This window comes from Echiichthys vipera, assembly GCF_963691815.1.
Source record: "Echiichthys vipera genome assembly, chromosome: 9".
Classification (NCBI taxonomy): domain Eukaryota; kingdom Metazoa; phylum Chordata; class Actinopteri; order Perciformes; family Trachinidae; genus Echiichthys; species Echiichthys vipera.
Genome location: NC_139834.1, coordinates 14,245,113 through 14,263,692, shown reverse-complemented (window position 1 = coordinate 14,263,692; position 18,580 = coordinate 14,245,113). Strand labels below are relative to the sequence as shown.

Sequence of the window (18,580 nt, the reverse complement as noted above, 5' to 3'; positions counted from 1 at the left end):
TTACTCACAGACAGAGTACCCCGCTCCCCCTCTCTTATCTGCCTGTTCATCTGTCGTTTTATTCTACTGTACAGTTAAATAAGTGTCAATAAATGTAAGTCATTATATATAAAATAATTAAACTGTAAACATGAGTTGAGGAGAGTCAGTCTTGGGGAAAAGGACAGTGGCGTGGGGCCCCTGGTGGTTAGAGTCCCATGTACAGAGGCTGAAGTTTCTCGACACAGCGACCCGGCCCTTTGCTTCATGTCTCCCCCTCTCTCTCCCCTGTTTCCTGTCTATTTTCAGCTGTGCTATAATAAAGGCAAAGAGCCAAAAAAAGACAAACCGAATATGTTTGGGTTTTGGAACGTCAAAACAAGACATACATCAGCCTGGACTTTGCGAAACAAGGATGGACAATTTTTCATTTTTTTCTGACAATTTATCGAACAAAAGACTAATCAATTATTCTGGAAAATAATCTGCAGATTAATCGATAGAGAAAATAAGCATGAGCCCTAATCTCCTGTTAACATTTTTGGGAAATATGCTTAAACCTGTATGGTTGATGCATTCCCAATCTATTTTGAAGTGAGATGGCATTCACCGGCAGTGCATTTTTTAACTTGCTGTGTCCACCTCATAATTCTGTGAACTCAGCACCGAAATGTCCTCAACCCTCCAAAATCCAATCCCTCTGTGATGACTCTACCCTCCAGGTCAAAGGATTCTAACCTTTTTCTTTGGTCCTGAGAGTGCAAACAGCAGGCCTTGTTCTGTTTGTCTCATTAAATTTGACATACTTAATAATTGTGCGGGCATTTGCAGCCACTGCTCACGCCAGTATTGTAGAAGATACTTAGTCAACTATGTGAATGTGAGGATTGTTGGAATATAGGGACTAAATCAGCTGATATTATAGCCATCCAAAGATGAGAGCATTTTTAGCCCCTCTTATCCGCACTTAATCATCCACAAGGGAGAGCATTTCCACACTTCTCCCAACTCAATCTCAATTAATGATGGGGGCCGAGCAGTAAATTTGGGTTATTAAAATGGCTTCAGCGCTCCGTTGAGTTGGGTTAGAAGTATGTGTTTAATTAGGAAACGAGCAAACACACTGGAGCGGAGAAATAGAGCTATTTTCAATTAAGGCCTACAAAGCAGAACACACTTAGCTGGCAGACCAGCCAGATCCTGATGGGGCTGATTGGTGCCTAAATTGACAGGAGATGTCATTACAGCAACAGGCAAAGATGTAAATAGTTATGAACATGTATATATCACTTATTGTGATGTATAAGGTGTTCTGGGAGCTAGTCTATATGCCATTAAGAAGAAAGCATTAGATACTAAGCAACAAGAGTGTGGGCAAGTTGCATTTGTGTGTATGACATTTCAGCATACATAATCCCATTAAATGCAGTCAGTTATGGAGTGGAACATTTGGCAGCAGTTCAGTGTTTTTCTGTTGAAAATCAGCCAAAGCCTTTGTTGTGGAGTTGGCACCGTCAGAGAGCATGAATGAATGGATTAGATATGAGACTAAGTCACACAAGAGAGCGAGAGAGAGAGAGTTGAGGGGACAATAAGTGGTTGTGTTTCCTGCCCATATAAACTGGTTGTGACTTTATTAATGTCTTTATTAATTCGCTGCTCATGACTGTGATGCACAAAGAAAAGCTTTGACATCTTTTGGGGTCAGAGGAAGGCGTCTTTGAAGATACAGAGAGAGAGAAACCGAGTATGAGAGGAAAAAAGACATAGTTGAAAGATAAATATGACACAAACACACTAATGGCTGCATAATGAAGGTGCCGCTGTCACAAAAAACTACCTCAGGAAAAAACCCACAGCAGATACTTCACAGCCCATGCTGGTAGACATAATATATGGAATGTAATTACTGTATCAAGATATGTTCGTAGCAAAGGGGTGAAGTGCTACATTATACCAAATTAGCATTATGTTATGTGTGGGAAAGTATGGTAATAGTAGGTTTATATTTGTTTCTATAAATTAGGGTTGAAAGGCGAAAAACTAAGTGTTCCTTTTAATAAAAAAGAACAGCATGTGTTTGACCTTTGTTACCTACAAGCTTTTAAAAGTTGTGTGTTGTTAATTTGGGTTTGAGCTCATTAAGTGAATTTGAGAATGTGATGGGCAGACTATAACCATTTCGAGATATTAAGTGGTTAAAGATGGCTTTTGTCTGCGACGAGTGAGCGATATGACTGCAGGCTACAAAATACTGTAGAAACCCTTAATAACCTGCTTTCCATTCCATTACTTTATGCACACTCTGCGCATTTTCTATGTGTGATTTACTACCAGAAGGGGTTTTGTTGCTAACTGCATTAGAACACATCATCCCAGCTAATTTTACATTGATGAGAAAAGCCTGCATGTTGCATATTTAAATAAGCTAGGACAATTATTAGGTGATTGTCTCAAACTAAAAAGAAAAAATTATAAAAGAAAAAAAGCAACTTGCATCATATTGTTCCTCAGGAAATTTAAACACAAATATACACATGCACCCTCATCCCCACCCCTACACATATGCTACAGCATTTTGTATCGGTTAATAAAATGTTTCTTGTGTGTTTCAGTTGCGTCCAGGTGAAGCCTTCACTGTGTATCACACCAGTCCTACTCTGTCCAGTCTGTCCAAACCTGTGGTGCTGTGGACTCAGCAGGATGTCTGCAAGTGGCTAAAGAAACATTGTCCTCACAACTACCTGACCTATGTAGAGGCCTTTTCCCATCACGCCATCACAGGTACTGTACAACAAGTGCATGCACATAAGGCATTACTGAAACCATATGTGTCTGCTATGATTAATAATTACTAATGTACATCATTTCAACTATATTAATAGTGCATCAATTATTAAACCGCCTAGGAGTGCTCTTGTAGATGCTCTTGCTTGATAGTGATTTCCTCAGATGTTGTCCACTGACCTCCGCTCCTTCTAATAAGCAATGGTGATTTATCTGTTAGACTAAGAAAATGCAAACCAAATGCCATAAAAGGCTTACCAAATGTCAAGTTTTATTATTAGGTTTGTGGTTCCACAGCTTAGCTTTTTCAAATGAAAACAGGTTTACACCCAAATCTCTCCAAAGGAGTTTTAGAAGGCATTCATGTGAGGTAACGAAAAGTGCAGCCTATTTTTGAAGAAAAGAAAAGCTGTCGAAAAAATGGCGGGTTATCATGTTACGAGTTCAAACAACACACACACACACACACACACACACACACACACACACACACACACACACACACACACACACACACACACACACACATTTATTAGCAAGCTCACAAAAATGCATAGACACACAAACTCAATAGACACACATGAGCAGGTACATATAAATGTGTGCACAAATACACATTTATTCGCACGCATTAATAGACCAGACGGTAGAGCAATTTTCTTTTTTAGTATTTCACAGAGAACAGATTGCTGTTCTGCGCCGTAGGGTCAGCCACCACTCGCTTACTTCGCATGTGCGCACACACACACAGGCAAAAGCGGACGCATTTACATACACACTGGCTTTGGGGTTAACAATACTGCCACTCTCATAGTCACAGCTCTGACCTGATCATTTTTATTTATGTATTCTCAAACCAAGAGAGGGAGAGAGACAAAGGCTTAGAATAAATTATCCTTATTTATTCACTCGCTGATGTCCAGCTGGATTTGATATCGCCTGAGTTACTAGCTCCTGTGTTTTCTTGTGCAAATGTTGGGTGAATATGTCTTTTTGTTGTTGACGCATTCGGTCCGCATCAAAGAATCGCATCAATAAACAGTTGGATGTCGGATCTCACCAACAGCCGAGAAATGGATTCTGTGTCATCGTAGTTCAGTGACCCAGAGGTAATTGTATCTATCTCAGTCTCTCAGTAAGGGCACCATTACAGTGGAACAAGCTGCCTGAGGAGATCAGTGTAGCTTCTTCAGTGTCTCTTATTACATTTACTGTGTGTTTGTGTATTTTTGCTATCATCTCTTTGTGTTATACTTTAATTTATTTAAGATTTAAGATTGTTGCAGCTTGCTCACCCACTTGCAGAAAATGTAAAATACAAAGCATATGTGCGACTTACAACTACTATTATTGCTACTACTACTACGACTACTACTACTACTACTACTACTGACTACTACTACCCACTACTTATTCAGGACTTTTATTTGTAAATATGTATTATCACACTGTGGCTTTTACTTTAAGTGATCCTGTGTAACTTTGGCTTAACAGTAATTGGCAATTACAGGATAATGGTAAATGCTAACATAGATAGATAGATAGATAGATAGATAGATAGATAGATAGATAGATTTTCTTTGATTTGTTTATTCCATAAAACATTATTACTCAAACAGCTGGTCAGCAGCGTTATACAGTGCAAAGCAAAGTTGCGCTTATGCATAGGAATACGTTGATAAAATGTGGTGGCAAAGGAGAGGTCTGATGGCAAGGTAAAGTGGTGAAAATATTCTAAATATAGTGAGGTTTTTTTTTAGGATTCTAAGGTGACTAAAGTTTTTTTTGCCTCAGCTGCTGGCCCCATTCAAAGCAGCTTCAACGTCGGTACCCCAGCCTTCTTGGCAGCATGCAAACCGTACTGTAGGTAATACAGAGACTATAGAGACAAGAACCTCATACAACCCCACTTCACAAAAGCCGAACTATTCCTTTAATGTTTGGAACTGCAGATAAGGCAGCTAGGATGGAGACATACATATAATATATAGAATATAAACTGAAGAAAGAGAGTGGTGGACAAATGTGGCTGCGGGCTACACACTTACCTTGGTGCTCCTGTATATACAAACTGAAAGACATGTAATACAGCAAAAGCCTTCAGGGACAACATGGACTGATTTGCTCTGCTATCAAAGGTTTAATCTAAAGGCTGTTATTTTATAAGGAAGTCTTTACCTTCCTCCTTCTCAGATTGCTTTTCCGACGGTTTTAAGTGGCATTATTGTCCCATAGCTGAGGCAGAACTGCTTCCCACTTGCCCACAGACGTCGTTAATAAGCAATTTATTTTGAAGCCAAATTGAGAGAAGCGATCTCTATTGAAACAGCTCTTGTTTTTGTGTCTCTTTTCTCCCTTTGACGACACTACTTTCCCTATCTGCAGGCAATTATTAGGAGCTGTATTAAATCTGTCTGAGGGGAATTGATTTGAGCTCCATTCATCTGCTTTGTCTCATTTGTGTACACACACACACACACACACAAACACACACACACACACACACACACACACACACACACACACACACACACACACACACACACACAGACCAAGGGCAGCGGTTTTCTAGGACATACTGGCACTGCTGTTGGCAAACACACACCAGAGGGCAGTTGGGGAGATGGGTTAAAGGGATTGGTGTGTGTGTGTGTGTGTGTGTGTGTGTGTGTGTGTGTGTGTGTGTGTGTGTGTGTGTGTGTGTGTGTGTGTGTGTGTGTGTGTGTGTGTGTGTGTGTGTGTGTGTGTGTGTGTGTGTGTGTGTGTGTGTGTGTGTGTGTGTGTGTGTGTGTGTGTGTGTGTGTGTGTGTGTGTGTGTGTGTAATAACTGAAACTGTACTGAAAATAAATGGAAAATTATTGATGTGCTCACACAAAATGGGTTGTTCCATTCTCTGTGCTACAAACAGAGAGCACCTGGACTCTGAGGAGAAGTAAATAATCTGCCTTTAAACCACACGTGCAAGCACGCACACACACACACACACACACACACACACACACCTATCCATTTAACCATTACGACAGCTAACTGGTTTGTCATGGTTTTGTCTCCCAGGGAGTGGAGACTCTCACACAGATGTAGCAATTGTCCGTATTATTCCAGCCCATCTGGTTGTAAAGCTAGGACTGGCTGACAGTTCTGTCCTCATTTGGCTTGCCTCCAGTGACAGCTATATATCATATCTCAAAGAGTAGGGATGTGAAAAAAAAATCATAATTACTGCTGCTTCCTGATATAATGTCCAGTAGTCTGCCTGCTGCATACAAAGTATCAATCTCTTAACTTTAACAAAGCTTTGTTCACAAAAAAGTTTCCTCAGTCCCTGTAGACAGAGAAAGCTGGACAAGTAGAACCAAGTGGTGCTATGGTAACCAACATTTTACTGCTCCTTCAGTACCCCTCTGACAGATTGAATTTAATACTGATTTTTCCGAATGTTCAATACTTTCATCAAATGTGTTTTTCGAGCTGAAATCCTATTTCACTTTAGCTCCAGAGAGCACACACGTGTGCAGCAGAGTAGTTACATAAAAGAAGAAAAGGATTATTGGCATACAATGACAGAGATGCAGTTTGAGTTGTGAGAGTGCATCGCCCAGCAGATGAGTCAAATAACTCATACATTCGAACACATGGGAAGACTGTGCAGTTTAGACAACAAAAGCTGACAGTTAAGTTTAGGCAACAAACTACTTGGTTAAGATTAGAACAAAAAGTTTGTGGTTTGGCTTCATATTTCGGGGACATGGACACCGGTCCCCCAGGTCAAAGTCCTGTGTTTGACCTGGGGTCCACTGCATCCTTGTACTAACCACTGGCACTCTCATACTATGTCTACGTCATTTTCTTCTTTGCGCCAGATGTAATTTCTACAGTAATAAATATGTGTACTACATACCAAATACAGTGCATTTGGAACAACAAATAAGGAAAGCCTGTGGTGTAACAGCTTTGGATTGCCCTACTTCCAAATTTACAATATCAGAATTAGGGGGTGCTGAAACCAACTTTCACACCCACTTCCTGCAGTTGCAATAGTAAGTTTCAACTATTTCTGTCAATTTTGTGAGTGCACAATGCCTTGCAAGAGAGAAAAAGTTTTCAATAATTAAACTTTAGCGGTTTTAATATCAATAAGCTGCAAAATCTGTGGCTGATAAATGAAACTAAATACTGCAGTTCCTCGAATGGTCACTTGAGACTGGCCCCAAAAGCAGGTCAATCCTTATAGTAGTAGTTAGAACGGCCAACAACCATAAACGGTCTTGCCTTCGGACATGCTCAGATGAAGCATTGTACGTAGAAGTTTTTTAGATCAAAACCTAAGTTCTTAGGCTACAGACAATGGACATTACAAAACCCCAAATCTTTTTTCATTAGTGTATTGTGGTGTTGTATTAGTATCCATTTTAGGTGACATGGGCAAAGGACTGATGCTGTCCTATTACTTACCTATGTTGCTGGGGTTGTTGTTGTAAATACTTTGGCTTGAGGCACGACACATTAGTTTTTGATGTTTAGATGTTTTAGAGGTAGTAAGCCCAAGCCTGGGTCCACTGAGGGCCAAAACAGACCTGTCTCAGTCTATCAAACTATTACACACATAAATCTGTTCTCTACCCTCCAGCCTTTTTTTATGTATTATAACTACTGACTCTGTAAGGGTTAAGGATATTTATATTCCATGGGCTCAGCAAAAGGACAAAGAGCACAGGATGCTGTTTTTCTTTAGTTAAGTGTTCTCTTGTATATTTCTTTTTTGTTCTGCTCTCTTCTTTCTTGTTGTCTCTTACAGTCGTCCGACAGTCACGCTTATTAGCCGCTGTAGATAAATAAAGGAACATCAAACACGGTTTAATGATTGTGTTCCATTATCTACATTTTCAGTCTCTGTGTGTGGGTTTGTGTGTGAGTGTGAGTGTGTGAATCTGAGTGAGAGTGAGAGAAAAAAAAATTGTTTAACTATGTGTGTGAAATACGCATACTGTACAGAAATAGAGAGGGAAACAGATATATGCAGAGGATGTACTGAAGGAAATAAAAATGAATGTAATAATATGGAGAGGGAGAGGCATGAGTAATGAGTCTAATTAGGATTTGGGCATCGTACAGAGCTGCTGCAGATATGATGGATTCCTTTTCTGTCTGCACCGGTGAAGGACATAGCTCCCCTACCCGTAGTAACGTGTGTGTGTGTGTGTGTGTGTGTGTGTGTGTGTGTGTGTGTGTGTGTGTGTGTGTGTAGCCATGCATTAATGTCTAAGTTTTTCGTAATGCCTCTGTCTTTGTGTGAGTGCAGCTTAGTTGTAAAAAGCTGTTTACTGTGGGTAATGGTATGTTAAATGTGTGTGTCCCCAGGGTTAACTTCCAAACTCTGTAGTAAAACTCCAACTCCTGAGCAATCCTTCTCATGCCAGCCTTTTTACCGTACAAAAGAGTACTAAACAGAAAATATACACCTTACCCCTGGAAATTAGATAGTGAATCAACAACATAAATCATCATATGCAATAGGCCCTCATGTGCATACAAGTCTAAAGTCTCCTATTCCTGTGAAATGCATGTCCTTGAAGTATGAGATGAAATGCAACATAGGACGAATGTGTAAACCCCTTAAGGAAAGGGCTGTGTTTTAAACCAGGAGACTTTTTGGGGATGCACATAGCTATTACATACAGAATCAGTATTAAGAGGGGGTGTCTGATGATTTGAAATTATTTTCTAATAACACCAGGGAGTTTATCTGTTAAGATACATTCATCCCTGTATCTAGTGTATGAAGGAAATTGAAGGCTGTTTGCCTACTGCTATTTTGTGCTTTTAACACAGTCACGGTAGGCTGTACATAAAAATAATAATAAAAAAACAATTTAAGTAATTATCTTACCATCATGTTGCCAAATGTACGTACATGGGCTAAATGAAATTACTAATTTCTTATTGTTATAATTATTGAGTGAAAAGATGTTGATTTTTCTAAATTCATGGAGAAGCTTAATCAATATACTTCTTCTCATGGCAGGACGGGCGTTGCTGCGTTTGAACGGGGAGAAACTAGAGCGGATGGGAATCGTCCAGGAGACGTTGAGGCAGGAGGTCCTCCAACAGGTCCTCCAGCTGCAGGTCAGAGAAGAGGTCCGCAACCTGCAGCTCCTCAGTAGAAGTAAGTAACAAGATGGTGTGTGAGTAACCGTGTCCCTGTGTTTCTCTGTAAGTAATTGTGTTTTTGTAAGAGAGGGAGAGATAAAGAAATTGAAGCAGTTGAATTTGGCTAAATTGGAAGGAGGCAGTCTGAGACCATGCATGGCTGCTGAGACACGAGGAGTTGGACATCGAAGTGCAATTGTTTGTGGCTGTGTGCTGTTTTATTGATGAGAGGTCTTGAATTGCTGCCCTGCCTCTGAATGATGGCTTCGGTAAACACTTTTATTATCCAGCCATCAATAAACTGGCTTAGTCAATCACTGCTGACCTGATTTCAGCAGTTGATGTTTCTTGCAAACCTGTTTTGGCTGTTGTTGTGCTTGTTGTAGGTTGTTTTCTGTGTTCATATATAGCAGCAAGTCATCCAAGTGAAACGTTAACAATTCCCTTTCTCCAAAACTGGGTTTCAAATTTTCACTGGAGATTGTTAAATCCTGAGAAAGTGTTTAAGAAATTGCAACATGCTTGTTGCTTCAGTTGTTTCTAATGTGCTCCAGTAATTCAGTTTTTGTCACGAAGAGTGGAGCAGGTGGACCCAAATGAAGGAGACTGCAGGCAAGGCAAACTAAAGAGAACAAAACAAAACAACTTAAATACAAAATAATCTGGCTAGGGGATGGAGTGCAGGTGGAGAGATGGGCAGAGAAGCTCAGATGAGAGGAATGAGGTGATTAGACAGGAAACAACAGGCAGGGAGCTGATTGGCTGGGAAAAACACTGGAAGTGCAGAAGAACTAACTAGGCTGATTCAGAGCAGGTGTGTAGATGGGTAAAGGAGGGACAGACAGCACAGGAGGAAAAACAAGCAAACAGAAACCCTAAACCTAGAACTTAGTCCAGTGTTCGCAAAACAAATCTGAGGGAGCCTTAGGCCTCATTTAATAAATTGTGCAGTAAAAGTGTGCGTACATCCAAATCCTGCTTTGCCCCAAATCCTGTTCTTTACAGTGAATGGTGCCAACAACACAAGAAAAGAAGTGTTTCTGACAGAAATTGCTTATGGTTGAGGTGGAGGTTAGAAAGCACATATAGTTGGGTGGCCACAGCCGTGGTCACAAAGAAAAGAAAATGCAGTGAGTTCATCACACAGACAGAACCTGAATTTTCTTTTTTTTTTAAAGTGGTGGGATCTAAAAATTAAGGCAAAAAGCAAAACAGGACCAGGGCACACCCCAGCTCACTCCACTGGAAAAGTTACCTTGAAGTCTGTGTGCCTGACAGCACAGTCTCACTGGAGGGATTTTTAACACTAAAACAACTTATACCGCACAACTATGCACTGTATTTAAAAACTATTAAGCTCTACTAGGCTCTGTTGCACATTATTTAATACTATTTGATGTTATCTTGGATTTCTTCAACTTATAATGATCATTTCAACAGTTAGTTACCACTGGACTGGTCTGCTCTGTACTCCGGTGTTGTTAGAGAATGATGATTAAAGAGCAGTGATGAAATATTGATCAGAATTTGATTAAAGATTTGAGTTGGCTTATATTTTTTAGAATCATTTATTATGTCTCACAAGCACAACTATTACCAATAATAATACAATTATTTTAATGTGTATAATAATGTGGATATATAAGTAACCTGTGATCTTAAATTCACCAACTCAACTCCAAAATGTGTGTATGCATAGGTTGGAGTTGTTGGTCAATTTAGGCACATTTCCTCATAAAGTTTGATCCATTTATGCTTATGTGCATTTCAAGATCTTTTTTGTATATATGCAATGATTATAAATTAGGCCCCTGGTTTTCTAAATATTTAATTCCCATACAACTAAATTGCATTTTCAATGTATGTTTTATAAGAGAAACCTTTCATTTTTCCGGTTGTTTTTAATCAAGGTCCACGGAAGTCTGTAAAGAGACAAAGTCAGGGATGGGCTGTAAAAACATTTTGACCCAGGAGGCTGTGGTTTGTGTCTTGTGTGAAATTAAGTAGTTATTTAACAATCATTACCTACTTATTATATTTATTTTATGTAACAACCCTTTTACCCAAACCACAATCTTTTCCTTAGTCTAACAAAGTAGTTTTGTATCGAGGTGTTTAAAACAGCAACTGTAATTTGAGAGGAAAAAAAATGTTTTCCTTAGAATGCAATTGAGAATGCAGTTGTATGGGAAGATGACTCTGTAGAAGACTGGGGTGCATCTGAATACAGAGTAAACGAGGAGAAAAAAATGACTGGACTGGTCTCCTCTTATTCATTGAGTGCAGAGAGCAGAACCTTTTCTGCAAAAATGAGAGAGAAAAAGTGCTCTAAATGGTTCAAATCTGCCTTGATGTAAGTGCTTCTGAGCAAAATAGAGTATTGTGTTAGTTCAGTTAGAGTAATGAAGCTGTTCATGCCATCAACTGATCATTATGAACTGATACTGCAAGAGCTCTTATAATCAGCAGTTACATTCAAACAAGTAAATTAAGTGGTCTTTGCAATTTGTCATTTGTCTCATTTTCTGATCATAACATGCTGCTCATCATTTGTTTTTTCTCTACTCCACAGTCTGCTTTGAGTTAAGAACTTGATAGAAATGTTATAAATAACTCTGGATCTGATCATTTTGATCTATCACCCACCTTCTGGACCTGAAAGTGTTTGTAGACACAACATCGACTGCAAGTGGAGCCAAAGATTTTGTGAGAGCTCTAGATCCCCACAGCAATATAAAAAGTGTGTGTGAGAGAGAGGGATGCAGAACGAGGTAGATGTGATATAAAAGATAAGGAACATCGTGCTACAACCCTAGAGACTAAACAAGTCATAGAAATGGGATCCCTGACTGTAAGATGACATTTAAAAATGTAATCCATTCATCTGAAGCCATTGAATAGAACAATCTAAAGTCATTAAAGTAACTAAAATCAAATAACAGACCATATCTGTCTGAATCATGAACAAAAATGACACAATAAAAGATAAGTTATTGATTTTTGAATTAACAAAGAGAAGTGATTGGAACCACTTGAAGACCAGCCAATGTATGCAGGACTAAATTGGGCTGCTACCCAATTCTAATGAACCTTAACAAATGCATTTAATCCCATTCTCTCATACTCTCAACACACAGAGGGCCATAGGCTCTTTTTTAAGACACCCAAAATCACTCAGTTTTGTGCTAATTTATTTTTTCATCTATTATCATTTCAGCTCATTCCTTCTAGACACTTAGTGAAACTTGGTTTTTGATGACATTCATGCCAATCAAGCATGTTGAATTGGATCAAACTGAATGAAAAGCAGATATGGAATACAACTGACTGGTAAGGGGAAAGAATTAAATTGCTGTTGGACACTTCTATTAATAGAGCAATGCAAATGTAATTTGCCAGTTCAGCAGGCTCTGACTGTAAGCTATAAGGGCACGCTAATTTGTCAGCCTTATAAAACACCTGAGGTTCACAGGGTTGGAGGGTATTCAGAGGTGATGAAGGTAGGACGGGGTAGGAAGCAGCTGAAGGGGTGATAATGGGCTTTTTTTCAGAGCTGTGTGTGATGAGGTGGTGATAAAGTGGTTGATGAGGGCAGACGTGATAAAGGTCTGAGTGTGGACTGGAAAAACAGTTTACCAGAACATGACCTATGCTGCCATTTTCTACAGCATGACGACGTGCACTTCAGTAAAGTTAATGCAACCTAGCAGGCTAACCCATGTCCGGGCATCTCGGTCTATACTTCCAAGCTACTTTAATGATTGAGGTCTGTCCAAAAATATTGTTCATGCATCCTTTTTTTCTAAACAACTAAAACAGTATGATTAAAGCCAAAGTGGCCACTTTCCAAGTGAAATATCTAAATAACTATTAATAGGAAATTTTGTCATGAAAATTTCTACAAACTTCCATCCAAGAATTTGCGTGAAAGCACCATCATAAGGTCAAAGTTTAAATTTGTCCAAAAGTTGCTTATCTAAAAAGGGTTACTGGAAGACTGGACAGCTCATTACGTCAGTTAACCAGTTACCAGCACCAACTTGATGGTAAAAGAACCAATGAACAATAAACAATAAACACAAGCAATTACGAACCATTCCTGCTAATGAGCTCAGTAGCTAGAAAAAGACTTACATGATATAACTAGTTTGATTATAATAGCCCACAAGGGCCTATTAGTGCCGACGGTGTGGGACACACTGCAAAAACTAGGGTGAAGGTCACTTACCGTAGGACTGACTTCAACCAACGACCTGAAGGATGAAGGCTCAAGGGGAGAAAGAAAGAACCAAACTTTTTACAGTACGGAAGCTAATGCACCTGCAGGCTGTTTTTGTTCACACCGTACTCCTGACACACACTTCCAACTGTTTGCCCTGAAAGATTCTCCCAACACATTTAAATTTCTGGTGTGATTTAGTGGAGCCTTGTGTCATACCATCTGTCAGGGCTGATTCATCTACAATAGATTCAGCAAAGATTAAATATTGATCTCACAATAACTGTTGAAAAGCGGATGAAAATACAAATAAGCTTGAATGTGATGTGTGTTTGTTTCTGATCTGAGCCATGATAGCACGATTTACCCCGATCTTTACGAGACTCTCATGTTATTCACATCAGCTGCTTTGTTAGTTTCACTCTTCATTGATTTCTTAAACCTTCACAAGCAATAAGCGCTATCTCGGTGTCTCTCAAACTCTCATTGAAAAAAAAATATGGCATCAAAAATTAAAAAACAAATGATAGAAGAGGTCTAAGATGTCAATATGGAGAGGCAAGGAAAGGAGAATAGCAAAAAAAGAGGACCGAGCTGCGATTGAAGGTGAGTTGTTTAACAGATAGAGAAAAATACAAGGGGTGACATCGACAGATCATGGAGATAAAGAAATGAAATGGTTAAATGAAGCAGCAGTAAAAGAGAAAAGCACTTTCATTCCCTGGCTGTGGGACCCTATACTTTCTGCTCCATGCTAATCTGTCCGGAGAAGACTGACTTGCTCAAAGCACTGTAATAACATTTCACACCCAAAAGGGAATCACACTACTTCGGTTGCATTTTATTGTTGAAAATGCTGTTCTCTGCACAACAACCAACGGAGAAAATGAGAGTATGAATGAAGAAATGCATGTGCCTGTGACTGAAAGAGATTGATATTTTTTTGTCTTCTGCAGTCCATAGAAAATGTGGAAAGGTGTATGTGTATAGATTATCTCTATATTTTTCTGACATTTTGATTAGAAAATGGAAAGATTTCAGGACAATAATATAGCAGTACAATTAAATTTTTGCAAAAGGGGCAATTCGACTAATTTTACACATAAAGGTCATCTTACACAAGGACTACTCAGCCTGTCAAAACAGTTTTAGTCTTGAGTTAGGGTTGAGACTTAAAATATTTAACAGATTAGAGACCATTATAATGATCCGACCACACCAACTGCGATGCCAAATCAGACCAGTGGCCCTTCTGCCGAGTTTCCTAGTTGTGGCGCCATTGCTCAGACCACAACCGTCTCCGAACTCTGCCTTTATTTGATCTCAACGAAACACCTCTAAAGGTTTGTGACTGCATTTTGCACGGTTGTGACAATATTGCAATGACAAATCTGTCTGCTGACAAACAGGGAGACTCAAATATAAACACCTGTAAAAAAAATACTCCAAACCACCTTTTGTGGTAGTTCCTGCTACAGTGGGTGTCTCCTGGACCACATTTTGTTATGACGACACACACAGACTCACAAAGAAAAACAATAACAGTGTCACTGGCGCTGGTAAAAACCTGCATTGCAAACTGGCGGAGTGGAGATGGAAGAATGCTATTGAATTGCATTATGGGAATTGTAGGATCCAGTGCTTTTGGAGCTTGACCCATACTAGAGACTGTATATAACGATATAAGATGTCTCAGCCTCTGCTGTACCAACTTAGACCATTCTTTTTTTTAATATGTCTCTCACAAGTCTCCCATTTTTATGAAAGTGCAATACTAAATCACTGAAGTGCCCCTTTAAGGTTAACTGTGGGATTTCTAAGGTTAGGTGTTTTGTTCTCTGTAAAAGTATCTCAGTGTCCTCGGGCTCTGAGGAGCACATGCACTCTTTTATTTTCCTTCGCCGGTGAACAGAAACATTTCGTACATATACAGTGTTTTATCAGATGGCTTCTGAGAAAGCTGTCTACTGGGTATTTCTCACAGGCTACTTCTTGACCACTACCATAGAACGCATGAATGGAACCATGATTTTATGACTTTGATGTTTTTTCCAACATAGCACAGCATCAGACACTTTCAGCACAGCAAACATTTTCTGAAATAAGCATCAACTCTGAATCACAGCTTAATTGTTCGCAGACACTATAAGAGGAAATGGAGTTCTTCCACAAGCGACTATCACAAATTCAATTTGACATTTCTGCATGTTTGTCATATGACATGGTGAATAGTAAAGTTTAGGCTAATAAAAAAAACAATTTGATGAAAAAAAGGTTAAAATCCTACTGCACTCAATATATTTTGAATTTCAAACACTCATCCACCTTTTCAACCTTCACTGAGCATAGCAACCGTCATATTTCCCGTAGTGCTTTGAAAAGTTTTCATATAAACATTACCAATGCTGGGATGCATTTTAACAAACTTTTGGAAGCCGTTGTTACTCCAACCCAAACTATAACCTTTCAAGTCTACAGAAGTTGAGTGTTTGAAACTCGAAACATTGAGTTTTTTTGGTCTTAGTATCACTTTAAACTTAGGGCAAAGTTTGAGGTCATGACACGCCACGTTAAAGTACAAAACATACTCAAATAATAAAGTCGCTGACGGTTGAAAAATTTCATACAGATTGGAAATTCAAAACAGCTCAAATGAAAGTTAAATGCAAATGTACATTTTTTTTCGTTTATAGGCAAATCCACCACTTGAACTTTCACTGCTATAGCACTGCATTGTTTGTAGTATGTTTGTAGTGTGTTGTTTATGTTTCCTCTATGTATTCCATTGCTATTTTTGTACATGAATCTTTTAGACAATTCCCGTACAGTATTTCATACATTGTCAGAAGGCTAGGCTGTGTTGTATCAGCAAGTGAAAGGTAAGGATGATGTCTTCCACAGCCCAGAGCCATGTACGTAGCTCTCTCAGGGTAGTGTGAGACATCTGGAAGGTTTTGGGAGAGAGGACTCCAATGAGAGCCCAGTGGGGGATCTGCCCTTCTTCTTCTTAGCCTCTGGCTGTCGGTATATCTTTATTATAAACCTTTCTGTATCTCTTTTCTTCTCAACACATCAAATTTTCATCAGTCGGTCTATGCCTTTGTGTGTAGCCACCTGCCATGTTTCACACTCTCCATTCGCTGAAACAGGACGACCAACCCTTAACCCCTATACCCAAATCAAAAGACATGTTGTTGGCAGCATCTTGGCTGCCGTGGGAGATTGACCTTGTTGCTCTGAAACGTTCTTGTGATGTTACCCATCCTTGCAGAGCTTTACTCAGAGCTCCGTGTGGTGCCTGCCAGCTGAACTGCTCCGAATTAGAATATGAATAAAAACTTTGAGCTTGACAGACAGAAAAAGAAGGAACATGTAATTTGTGATCGGCTTAAATTTAGCCCGGTTGCTGTTCATCCCTGTCTTCTCATCCGCCCCTCCTCCTCTGCTGCACCTAGGCTGAGACAACTCCACTGGGAGCTCATTTACAAGGGTATCTAACGGAGAAGTGGGTTTCTCAGTGTCTGTACAAGCCTCTAGTCATACCAATGCATCTTTCCATCCTTCTGTCTCTCTCCATCGTTTCCTGGTTCAGGTTCACTCCAGTGCCACGCTACATCTGTCTGTGTCTAGAGACAGGTGGCGCGTCTTCCCGGGCTATCAGGAGAGGAGGGCTCAGAGCTAAAATGCCAACAGTCTGGGAGAGGAAAATCTGCCTTCACTGACTCCTGACGTCATTTCAGGATGGAAAAAACTGGCTAGTTCTCAGCGAAACTACCTGGTCACATTCATTGTTTCGAAAGAGAGAAAACGAGATGATGGCGTTGATGAAAAAAAGCTTTTTATTACATGCTGATTAGCTTAATATCATAATTTAAGTCCTTTGTCATAAAGCTTTGTAACCACAGAGTATATGGAAGAAGCACAGTAGAATGATAGTAGAATTATAGAGTAGGATTTGTACTTATGTACGCCTGTGTTGTAACCTTAGACTCTTTATGAATGAAATATCTGCAATTGATTATTAACGATCTTTATTTTGAGGACATTTTCATTTTTTCCATTCACAGTTTTGTATGTCATGACATTATGATCTTTCTCTCTACATTCGTTAGTAACACTGAAGCAATCTATATGCACTACCATTACTCTCTTACTTATTCAGTCAGACAGTGTTTCATACTAAATTATTGGTTGTTATAGAGGTTGTTGCTCTACGATTGAGTGCAGCGTGTTACACAAAGAGAGGCCAGCCACACTGGTTACTTGATTATTCAGTAACAGAGTCAGTGGGAGTAAGGTGTCACATACAGATTCAGGAAGGTTACAAGCCCCATTCTTATGCTTTGAAAAGCTCTTAGATGAGACTGATGTTCCATGTAACTTCATGATGCGTTAACAGAGACAGAGAAAAATACATTTTGACCATGCACTGAAGCTACAATAGGGCATGATTAAAGATGACATACAGTATAATGCTCATTTTAAGGTTCATACTTGTATTTTGGGTTTCTACTAGAACATTTGTACATGTTTTAATGTTCAGAAATCACTTTATTTTGCTCATACAGTCTGAATATATCTGTATTCACCCTCTGTCTGAAACGCTCCGTTTTCTTCTCCAGGTCTGCTCTGATTGGTCAGTGTTTCTCAGTAGCTCCTAAACAAAAAAAGACAGAAATCTCACCTTTTTTTTTTTTACAATATTAGACGTTAAAACTCTTCTTTCTCTATCCATGAGAATCCTAATTCTGTGCCCCACCCCCCTTTTCTTCCCTCTCTCCACAGCCTCCTTTGGAAACTTCTCTTAGCTCATCCCTGGATCCATTTGGCAGCCCTTTCCCTCATCCTGTCACAATACATCTCTAGGAGCCATTGAAGAGCTGCTGTCTTCAGATATGTGAGCAGAATCGACGAGTGAAAGAGAAGAGGAAGAGCCTATAGATGGCATGCCAACCGGTCTGGAGGATTCTCATTCAACACGGCCAATCTGGTTTTCAGACACTGAAACAGAGACAAAGCCCTGCTTGAGGCAGGGGTAACTGCTGTAACATAGTGATACGATGTAAGATTCTCAACCCTAGTGATGATGTAGGTCTGTCACTGGAATACGCTTGATTGCCGCAAATCTCCTTTTGGTTTACTGTCTCATCATGGGTTTGTTTTTTTTATCATGTGCACAGCCAGCAAGTTTTTCCTCTCTTCTGGTTAAGGTCATTACAGGAATAACTCTTTGGCATGGTTTTATATAACCTCAACCTTTGAGCCCAGTCATGCTGAAACTATGTGGATGATGGTTTGTATTGTGGTGTAAACACAGATTTACATGCAGCGCCACCGTTTGGCCACTGAATCTAAAGTCAAGGAAACCTCCAGACAGTCTCCATCTCCCTTTCAGGCTAAAAGACCAAGCTTGTTCACCAGGAATTAAAGCTCTTGACAAATGC

General features: G+C 39.6%; 1 protein-coding gene across 1 annotated transcript in view; it reads left to right on the top strand.

Annotated features, from left to right (window-relative positions):
• The window catches only part of LOC310951215 (sterile alpha motif domain-containing protein 10-like), a 48,867-nt gene extending 30,816 nt beyond the window's left edge, over positions 1-18,051 (top strand). The window contains exons 3-5 of the mRNA XM_083919336.1: positions 2,595-2,763; positions 8,793-8,933; positions 17,922-18,051. Of these exons, the coding sequence (XP_083775462.1) occupies positions 2,595-2,763; positions 8,793-8,933; positions 17,922-17,944 (333 nt within the window). The 3' untranslated portion in view covers positions 17,945-18,051. The remainder of the gene's footprint in view (positions 1-2,594; positions 2,764-8,792; positions 8,934-17,921) is intronic.
• The last annotated feature ends 529 nt before the right edge of the window (positions 18,052-18,580 follow it).